This window comes from Caloenas nicobarica, chromosome 15 (genome assembly GCF_036013445.1).
Source record: "Caloenas nicobarica isolate bCalNic1 chromosome 15, bCalNic1.hap1, whole genome shotgun sequence".
Lineage (NCBI taxonomy): Eukaryota > Metazoa > Chordata > Aves > Columbiformes > Columbidae > Caloenas > Caloenas nicobarica.
In genome coordinates, this window is record NC_088259.1 from 11,469,297 (window position 1) to 11,478,754 (window position 9,458).

The following is a 9,458-nucleotide window of genomic DNA, read 5'->3' on the forward strand; positions in this document are numbered from 1 at the left end:
AACAGGTCTTGAGGAGGTTTCTCCATCATCTGGAGCCTTTCAGGCGTGGCTGGGTATCCTTCTGAATGAGAGCCCATCCCTCTCAGCAGCACCGGGGGTTTGGAGACAATTTTGGGTGAGATTCCAGGCTGAAAGAGGGAGGGAACATGGTCACTTCTGGCCTTGATACCTGCCAAGCGAGACCAGAACCAGGTTTTTCCACAGCCAAGCGCAGAGAGAGCCTTTTTAACACAGGAGGATGAAGTAGCAACAGTTCTCATCTCCTCCGTCCTCAGTGCTGCACCGGGTGAAGAGCGAGCTGCACGCTCGCTGGGAGTCCAACCAGGACCTGGTGAGCAGCGTCCGGGACCGGCTGGCGCAGCACAGCTCCCAGCTGATGGATCTCCGTGACACCCTCAACGAGGCCGTGAACAAAACCAGGCAGACGGAGGACTTGAACAGCCTGAACCGCAACAACCTGGAGGAGAGTCAGGTAGGACCTTCACCGGGTGGTGCTGTACTGAGGTGAGGAGGGACCTGCCCCAGCCCTGCCAGTGTCTAACCCAGCATCTCTGGGGAACTGGGGGGTTCAGCCTGGAGAACAGGAGGCTGAGGGGGGACCATACCGCTTTCTACAACTACCTGAAAGGAGGTTGTGGCGTGGAGGGTGTTGTTCTCTCAAGTAGCAAGTGATAGGATGAGAGGAGATGGCCTCAAGTTGCACCAGGGAAGATTCAGATTGGATATTAAGAAAAAATTTCTTCATAGAAGGGGTTGTGAAGCACTGGAACAGGCCGCCCAGGGAAATGGTTGAGTCACTATCCCAGGACGTGTTTAAAAGATGTATAGATGAGGCTCCTAGGGACGTGGGTTAGTGCTAGAGTTAGGTTATAGTTGAACTCGATGATCTTAAATGTCTCTTCCAACCAAAATGATTCTATGATTCTCTGCGTGCCTAGCAAAAGAGCCGTGAACTCCAAAAGCAGCATGTGCTGGTGCAGGAGACCCTGAGGATGGCCAAGGACTCCCTGGCCCAAGTCTCCAACTTCCTACAGAAGATGGAGAGTGCAAGAGAGGTGAGTGATGGAGATAACTTCAGCATGGGCAGAGTGCAGCGGGCGGCAGCCCTCAGGAGTGACCTGTGTCCTTGCAGGCGTACGAGAAGCTGGCAGCCCTGCTAGATGGGGCAAAGCTGCCCCTGACTGAGCGGGTCAAGAAGTTCTCCCCAGCCAGCAGCAAGATCCCCATCGTGGAGCAGGCGGAGGAGCACGCCCGGCTCCTGGATGAGCTGGCAAGAAACCTGTCCAGGTGAGGCACCAGTCCTGACAGTAGTCACGTCATCTCCTGCTAGAGCTGAGGATGGGAAACTGCAGCCCCACGCCGTGGCAGGGGAGCAGCGGGGGTGTCATCTCCAAAGCTTTATCCTGGAGAACACGATGTGATGAGGAGCACAAAGGGATTTGTCTGTGGGAGCATGGGCAAAAGCCCAGCCTGAGCGGTCTCCATGAACTTGATGGCTTTATCTTCCAACACAGCATTATCCAGGGCACAAACCAGGATGGCTTTATCCAGCGGGCGATCGATGCTTCCAATGCCTACGCCAGCATCATTGAAGCTGTGAAAAAAGCCGAACAAGCAGCCCACGATGCTGATGAGGCAGCCAGCGAGGCTTTGATGGTACGTGCTCTGGGGAGCCCCGTGAAAAATCCCTCAACACTCCTCTAGCTTCTCACACGCACATGTAGGGCTCTGCTGTCCCTTCCCTCTGACACCTGAGCACTTCGTTCTGTGCCGGGGAGCAAAGCCTCTGCCGTGGCTGGGGCCAGACCCTGGAGGTTTGGGTCTCCCCATCACACCCCAGCAGCACACGAGCATTTTTGTGTGCAGTCAGAGCTGGAGACTGGAATTCCTCTTCAGACTCCCAGGCAGCACATGTTTGTTTTACAGAATGTCATATCAGAAAATCTTGGGGCCATCTCTAAAGAGCTGAAGAGGAACAGCAGCAACCTGGAGGAGGCTGTGAGGAGAGAGCAGAGAAAACTCAACGAGGGTGAGAGAGGCCCCTTGCAGGGTGTGGGATCCTTTGGGCTGGACTGAGATCCAACACACAACATACACGTGGCTTTCATCGCAGCTATTAAAGGCACTCTGCAGACAGCAAAGGAGAAGCTGGCTGACCTCCGTGTGAGGAAGGAGCAGCTCCTGAACCAGCTCCAGTCTGTGCAGGACATGCTGGGCAGGGACCAAGGTTTGTCCTGGGGTAGCTGTACTGGTTGTCTCTGCTCCCTTCATCACACCCAGGCTGTGACCCAAGGGTCCTTCCTCCCTCCTGCTGATTTTTCTCCTTTCTTTCCAGAGGACACAAAAGAGATGATCCAGAATGCCAAAGCGGCAGCTACCGAGGCCAATGAAACAGCTGCGAGAGTGGAGGATACCCTGAGCACCATGAAGAAGAACCTGGATGAGTGGAAAGACCAGTACGGAGGCCTTCGAAATGAAGACCTGAACCAGGCAGTGCAGGATGCCAGGAGATCTGGTGAGTGCTGAGCTGCCAGGGCTGAGTCTGGCATGAGCTGGTGCATGGACAGATGTCCTCAGAGGGCTCCTTGCTTTTGGAAGCTGTGCTTTGTGGCTCCAGGTCAGGAGTAAAGGGAGGCAGCAGCCAATAGTGGGTGCTTTAAGCCCTGGCCCTTTATTTTTTTTCTTTCCCTGCAATGTCTGTGTCACCTACGCCTTTACTGCAAGAGGATGCATGCACTAGAGCATTTTCACACCCTTTCCATCAACGCTGCTGGATTTAGGGGATCGTTCTGTGATTCTGCTCCCAGCTACCACTGCTTTGACTTCCATGTCTCAAATCTATCTGAGCTTCACATTTCCCTTCCTCACTAACGTTCCAAACCCCTGGCTCCTCTCCAACCTCAGTGTCCAGCCTGGAGAGCACCATCCCACTGCTGCTGGAGAAGCTGAGCAGCCTGGAGAACCGCAGGAACAAGAATGCCACCGTGTCAGAGAACATCGTGCGGATCCGGCAGCTCATCACGCAGGCGAGGAGCGCTGCCAGCAAGGTGGGCTCGGGGGAGGGTGAGGGCTGTGCTGGGGTCTTGGGGTGAATGGGGGCTTACCTGAGGTGTTATGCACATGGGAGGGGTATCCAGAAAAGCTCTGGAGTCACCAGTGAGTGTCCCTTTCTCATGGGAAGACTCCAGAAAATGCATTGACTTGGTAGAGCTGGCGATGACAAGAGATGGCAGCAGCAGTGGATCCAGTGCTGTGGGTTTAGATTTCTCTCCCTCCAGGTGAAAGTCCCCATGAAGTTCAACGGCAGCTCAGGTGTGCAGGTCCGGATGCCCAGCAACCTGCAGGATTTGGCAGCCTATACATCCCTCAAATTCTACATCCAAAACCCCGAGCCCAGGAGCCGGCAGCGACGGCAGGACGAGACAGAGGAGGGGCGGTTCGTGTTGTACCTGGGCAGCCGAGAGGTGAGACAGGATGGTGCGGGCAGGAGGAGGGCAGCGGGAGCCCATGTTGGTGGCATCTATGGGGGATCACACCTGGACGTGAGCCCTTGTCCCTTCACATCTTTGTGCGGAGCACAAACAGGCCCTGGGTGGAAGATGGGGAGAGCTGCGCAAACGATGAGGCTTGGCCAGTGCAGCCCTGGGAGCATCACTTGGTGCTCCTGCCTGTCCCAAATGCCAATGCCTGGCCCTGTCACTCCCTGAATTCAGGCCACCGGAGACTACCTGGGCATCGTGCTTAAGGACCACAAAGTGCAGTGGGTCTACAGACTGGGCAATGAGGAGCCAGCCTCCCTAACCGTCGATGAGGATATTGGGGAGCAGTTTGCCACCATCAGCATCAACAGGTAGGAGACTAGTGGGACACATCCCGAGGAAGTTCAGTGGGAGAATGTCTCTGCAGCAGGTGTGGGTAATGGTGTCCCCAAGCCTAGACAGACCCTGAGCTTGCAGAGATGCTGCGGACTCCATCATCCAGTTACCTCTAAATCATAGAATCATCGTGGTTGGAAGAGACCTTTGAGATCATTGAGTTCAGCTGTTAACCCAACACTGTCACTAAACCATGTCTCTAAGAACCTCATCTACATGTCTTTTAAACACTTCCAGGGATGGTGACTCCACCACTGCCCTGGGCAGCCTGTTCCAATGCCTGACAACCCTTTCCATGAAGAAGTTTTTCCCAGTATCCAATCTAAATGCTTTCTGGTGCAACTTGAGACTATTTCTTCTTGTGCTATGATCAACACTGAGATACCTACCAGGGAGATGGTGTCTTACCAGGTCACAGAGGGTGTGGGGGTTCCTGCAGGAGAGGAGAGATGAAGCTCATCACGGAGGGCCCATTCAGCCCTGGGGCAGTGCTGAGAACGAGCGCTGAGCCCTTGCACTGCTGCTGGGGGGCTCCCCAGTGGGAGATGCACCCCTTTTTGGTAGGGTGATGTGGGGAGGCCCTTTGCTCAGGGAGGGCAGGGTTTGCTTCTCTTTGGGGTTTCCCCTTGTCTTGACCACCCCTCCCTGCTGCAGGATCCTGCAGTATGGGCACATGTCGGTGATCGTGGAGAGGCAGACGGTGCATGAGACCAAGGGGGACAGCGTGGCCAAGGGGGAGCAGGGGCTGCTCAACCTTGACCCGCGCAACGTGGTGTTCTACGTGGGTGGCTACCCTTCCAGCTTCACGGTGAGACGGGCAGTGGGGACGGAGGTTCCGTTTTCTAGGAGGTATCTGTGATACCTCTAGAGCTTCTTGGGAGAGAAAACCAGGATCAGACTTGCCCTGACTGTCGGGTTTCATTCCCAGCCTCCTCCCACTTTACGCTATCCCAACTACCGCGGGTGCCTGGAGCTGGACACGCTGAACGAGGAGGTGGTGAGTCTGTACAACTTCCAACACACCTTCCAGGTGGATACAACTGCCGAGAAGCCCTGCGCAAGGTAGGGCACTGTGCCCAGGCCGGGACAGCTCTGGTCTGTGGCACTTACCGTGACCCTTGGCTGCCCCAGAGCGCTTGGCTTTGGAGTGATGCCTGGGGCTTCTTTTGTGGCCCAGGTCCAAGTCCACAGGGGACCCCTGGTTGACTGATGGCTCCTACTTTGATGGCACTGGTTACGCGGAGATCAAGTTTGAGAGCCAGTTTGGCACAACCAAGCGCTTTGAGCAGGAGATCCGGCTGGTTTCTTACAACGGCATCATCTTCTTCCTGGAGAATGAGGCAGGTGCTTGCTCCCCTGGGGAGCCTTCATGCCTCAGCCAGTTTGCAGGACAATCCCAACCCCACATTCCCAGTTCATGGCCCTGGGGAGAAGAGGACTGTGGAGATGGCAGTGCTACTTGCAGCAGCGTTTCTGCACTATTGTTAAAAGCCACAAGAGGGTTGGACTCAGACCTCACAGCACAGGCAATGGCTTGTCTGGCGCTGGAGGGAATCCCCTGGGCTCCAAGAGCACCCATGCACAGACCCTCCAAGCCGGGCCAGGGTTTGCTGGGACAAGCAGGAGGATTTCCAGCCTGCGGTGCCACCCTTTCGCCCCAGCACAGGGCTGCCGTTCCCAGATAAATCCCCAGTAATTGTCACGGTGACGTGTCAAGGCACCAGCAGCAGGACCTGCTCCCACCGCTGCTGAAGGGCAGGTTGGGCTCAGCGCCACAGCTGCAGCCTGGACACGGGGACGTGGGGCTGAGTGTCCGTCCTGCCTCCTCCAGGGACAGTTCCTGTGTCTGGCCATCCGGGATGGGAAGCTGGTGCTTTACTATGACTTCAGCACTGGCCTGGAGATGGCAAAACCCAGCAGCAACTCCTCCTCCCTCACCATCAGCAGCACCACCAACAAAGCGGTAAGGGCTTGGGGAGGACACCCAGACCCTTGTTTTGGGGGAGTGAGGGGGAGCTGCAAGATGTTCTTCGACTACAGAGCCATGAACCAAACGCCTCCTGCTGCCCTCTGTGATGGACCTAATTGGTGTGCTGGATCGTTTTTTTTTCTTCTGTCTCCAGATCCAGATTTTCCTTCTCAAAATGAATAACAAGAAGCGCATCCTGGTGCGGCTGGAGCGCCTCACCATCTTCATGGTGGAGCAGGAGAACTCCCTGGAGAACGCTGTCTCCTACTACCTGGGCGGCGTGCCCCCGGCTGTGCTGCCCCCCAGGTCGGTCCAGCCTGCAATGGGGTGGGACAGTCTGGTGGCCCTGGTCGCTTCCCAGCCACATCTCAAGGATGCTGGGGCCCAGATGGAGCTAGGGGGAAGATTTTCTCTTCCTGCCCATTGCTGCGAGCTTTTGAGGATGGCACATCTCCATCTCGGATGAGGGATGAGGTGCTGGCGGGTGTCACTGAGTCTTCCTTTGCCATGCTGGGTGCTCTGGAGCAGCCTTGTGCCCGAGGCACTGGAGATCCCCATGGCCATGCTGGGTCCTTCCCAGATGCTCTGTTTGAAGGGCTACAGGGCCAGATCCTGCTTGGGGCTGGATCCTTCTCAGAGCTGCCCTGGTAACACCATCTGCTTCTCCTGCAGCTTGAAAGCGCTCTTCCCCATGGGCGGTCCCATCCGAGGCTGCATGAAGGGCTTGAAGGCTCTTGGCAAATACGTCGACCTGAAGCGCATGAGCACCGTCGGCGTGAGCTACGGGTGCACCTCGGACCTCCTGGTAAGCAGAAAGCCCTGGCTGCCCGGCCAGCATGCTGGGGAGACCGTCTGTTGGGGAAAGGGAACAGAAACAAACATAAAACCCCCAGGTTCTCGGTGCAGAGGGGTCATGGTGAGGTCCTCTGCATGGTTGGCCATAGCAAGGACCTGAGCACCTTGGTCATCTTCCCAGCACCCCTGCAACAGCAGACCAGGCTCTCAGCTCTCCTGCGCGGTGTCCCTCACAGGTGGCTCGCTCAGTCAGTGTCCATGGCCACGGCTACCTCACCCTGGCACTGAAGGACGTGCCGGGGCTGCGGGACTTCTACAGCGGCTTCAGTTTCCGGACCAGCCAGCGCGAGGGGCTGCTCTACCACCACAGCACCCAGGTGGGCACCTGCAGCCAGGCAGAAACATCAGCTCCTGCTCCAGGAAAGCTTCTGCTTGAAAAGGGGGGATTTTGGTGGGGCCAGGGGGTGAATCCGCAGTGGGATCTGCACCCTGAGCTAATGGAGGGTGGCGGGGAAACAGGCCCTTCCTTGTGTTCAGCTGCTGAGCAGCAGCGGGGTGATGCTTTCTGCAGGAGGGGACGTGCCAGGTGTCCCTCCAGAGGGGCCAGCTGGCCTTGAACCTGCTGGAAACCAAAGTCATCACTGAAAATGCCTACGCCGATGACAGGAACCACTATGTGGCCTTCTACAGCGATGCCCGTGGGTACGTGTCCTGACGGGGGACTGGGTGTCAGTGGCCGCGGGACCTGCTCAGCCCCCGCTGCTCCTCCCCGCAGGGTCCGGCTGTACGTGGACGATGAGCTGCAGGACACTGCGGCCCGCGTGGGGCCCGGCCGGCGGCAGCGACGGCAGGATGGGCGGCCGCTCTTCCAGCTCGGGGGCTCCCCAGAGCCGGGTGCCCTCAGCAACCTCACTGGCTGCATTGGGAATGTCTTTGTCAAGCGGTGAGCATCTCCGTGAGCATCTCTGTGGCACCTGCAGAGAGCAGGGCTCAGCCCCTTCCCATCTCCCAGCTGGCCTGGTGACAGGGACTTCTTGTCCTTCCATGTAGGATATCAGAGCCGCAGATGGTGGTCGACCTGCAGCAGAACGTGGAGACCATCAACGTCACCATGAGCTGTCCCTGGAGTGAGCAGCCACAGCAGCTCAGACTCACTCCCAAGAAGGACAGGCGGAAACCCAAGGTACCAGCTGCTGCCGAAACTCTCCCAATCCTCAGATTCCACTGTTGTCCCCTTTGTGAGCACCTCTGTGACACCCGCAGGGATGCTCCACTCACTCCATTCCTTGTGTAGGTGCCGGGCAAGCCTGCCTCGAAGGATCGCCGCCACGATCAGAACGGGCTCTGCCAGCTGCACCCGCAGCCCCGCGCAGCCGGGGGCGCCTTCCGCTTTGGGGGTGCCCCGAGCAGTCACTGGGAGTTCAAGGAGATCCCGGCCTCCTTTGGGTGGAGGTGAGGCTCACCCCATGCCCACACCACTGTCTCTTGGAGAGCAGTTGTCCCTTGCAGCTGTGGGTGAGCAAGGTGCTCCCGTCACCCCCCTGTCCCGGCAGGTCCCACTTCTCCCTGGAGGTGAAGCTGAACTCCTCCAGCGGGCTGATCTTCTACGTGGCAGGCGAGCGGGGCACCTCCATGGCTCTCTTTGTCTCCAACGGGCGCTTTGTCTTCCTATTGCACACGGGCGGGCGCCGCCTGCGCATCCGCAGCAAAGACAAGTACCGTGACCAGCGGTGGCACACGGTGAGTGGGGGGTCGGGGCTCGGGGGGCCTCCCCGAGCCACATTGCAGCCCTCCCTGTGCCAGCTGCCCCCACAGTGCTTAGCTCTGGGTGTCCCTTTCTCATTGCGGTCCCATGGGAGCAAAGGGGACAGCAAACTCTATCCAAGGCTGGCGGAACCTCCCAGCTGAAGTGTCCCTTCCCTGAGCACAGCCCTGGGGCTCCTCCCGACCCTCCCAGCCCTGGCACTGACCTTTGCTCCTTGCAGGTCTTCTTCAGCAGGGACCAGGACCGAGCCAAGCTGGTCATCGATGGGCTGCGAGCCCAAGATGCTGCGGTGGCCACCGCGGGGCTCTTTGTGGCCCGGACCCCCTTGTACGTGGGGGGGGTCCCAGCTGGAAGAGCCAAGGCTCACATCCCGGTAAGGTGGTCCCGTGGCATCTCCCTGTCCCTGCCAGTTCCCAGTCCTGTGGCATTACCGCATCCCTGCTGGTTTTTGGCCCCTCTCTGCAGGTCACATCGACCTCCAGTTTCGACGGCTGCCTAAGGAACCCACAGCTGGACGGGAGGCCCCTGGGTCCCCCCTCACGCACCCTTGGGGTGACACCGTGCTACGAGGGTGCACTGGAGAGCGGAGTCTTCTTTGCTGCGGATGGCGGGTCCGTCGTCCTAGGTACCCACAGCAGCCTGGGCTGGGTCACACAGCCCTGGGACCGGGAGGGACGCATCTCATGGGAGGTCCCTTGTCCCCCTCCTCACCAGCATTTCTCTTCCAGCTGATGCAGTGGCAACTGAGCAGGACTTGGAGGTGACATTGGAGGTCCGTCCCCGCAGTGCTTCTGGCCTCATCTTCCACATCAGCACGAGGAGAACCCACCATCTGCTATTGTACATGGAGAAGATGAAGGTAGGGGGAGGGTGGCTTCCCCACAGGTTTTCAGAGGCAGCGGCCACATACTGCCCATCCCGCTCAGCTCACTGTGCTCTGACGGGTTTGTCTCATGCACCAGGTCACTGTGAGAGTGAACCCTGGGGCTGACGAGTTCTCCGCATCGGTGACGCATCCATCTCTCTGTGACGGGCAGTGGCACACCATCACAGG

At 58.2% G+C, this 9,458-nt stretch overlaps 1 protein-coding gene across 2 annotated transcripts in view; it reads left to right on the forward strand.

Annotated features, from left to right (window-relative positions):
* Positions 1-9,458, forward strand: part of LAMA5 (laminin subunit alpha 5) — a 90,186-nt gene that overhangs the window by 77,951 nt on the left and 2,777 nt on the right. For both annotated transcript variants that reach the window (XM_065645772.1, XM_065645773.1), the window contains exons 53-78: positions 276-472; positions 939-1,055; positions 1,133-1,287; positions 1,515-1,656; positions 1,927-2,029; positions 2,114-2,227; positions 2,336-2,515; positions 2,905-3,047; positions 3,279-3,464; positions 3,714-3,850; positions 4,530-4,683; positions 4,804-4,937; positions 5,053-5,215; positions 5,707-5,838; positions 5,999-6,150; positions 6,517-6,649; positions 6,876-7,016; positions 7,211-7,341; positions 7,415-7,582; positions 7,690-7,822; positions 7,934-8,091; positions 8,193-8,379; positions 8,625-8,777; positions 8,870-9,029; positions 9,133-9,263; positions 9,367-9,457. In XM_065645772.1, coding sequence (XP_065501844.1) covers positions 276-472; positions 939-1,055; positions 1,133-1,287; positions 1,515-1,656; positions 1,927-2,029; positions 2,114-2,227; positions 2,336-2,515; positions 2,905-3,047; positions 3,279-3,464; positions 3,714-3,850; positions 4,530-4,683; positions 4,804-4,937; positions 5,053-5,215; positions 5,707-5,838; positions 5,999-6,150; positions 6,517-6,649; positions 6,876-7,016; positions 7,211-7,341; positions 7,415-7,582; positions 7,690-7,822; positions 7,934-8,091; positions 8,193-8,379; positions 8,625-8,777; positions 8,870-9,029; positions 9,133-9,263; positions 9,367-9,457 — 3,795 coding nt within the window. The remainder of the gene's footprint in view (positions 1-275; positions 473-938; positions 1,056-1,132; positions 1,288-1,514; positions 1,657-1,926; positions 2,030-2,113; positions 2,228-2,335; positions 2,516-2,904; positions 3,048-3,278; positions 3,465-3,713; positions 3,851-4,529; positions 4,684-4,803; positions 4,938-5,052; positions 5,216-5,706; positions 5,839-5,998; positions 6,151-6,516; positions 6,650-6,875; positions 7,017-7,210; positions 7,342-7,414; positions 7,583-7,689; positions 7,823-7,933; positions 8,092-8,192; positions 8,380-8,624; positions 8,778-8,869; positions 9,030-9,132; positions 9,264-9,366; position 9,458) is intronic.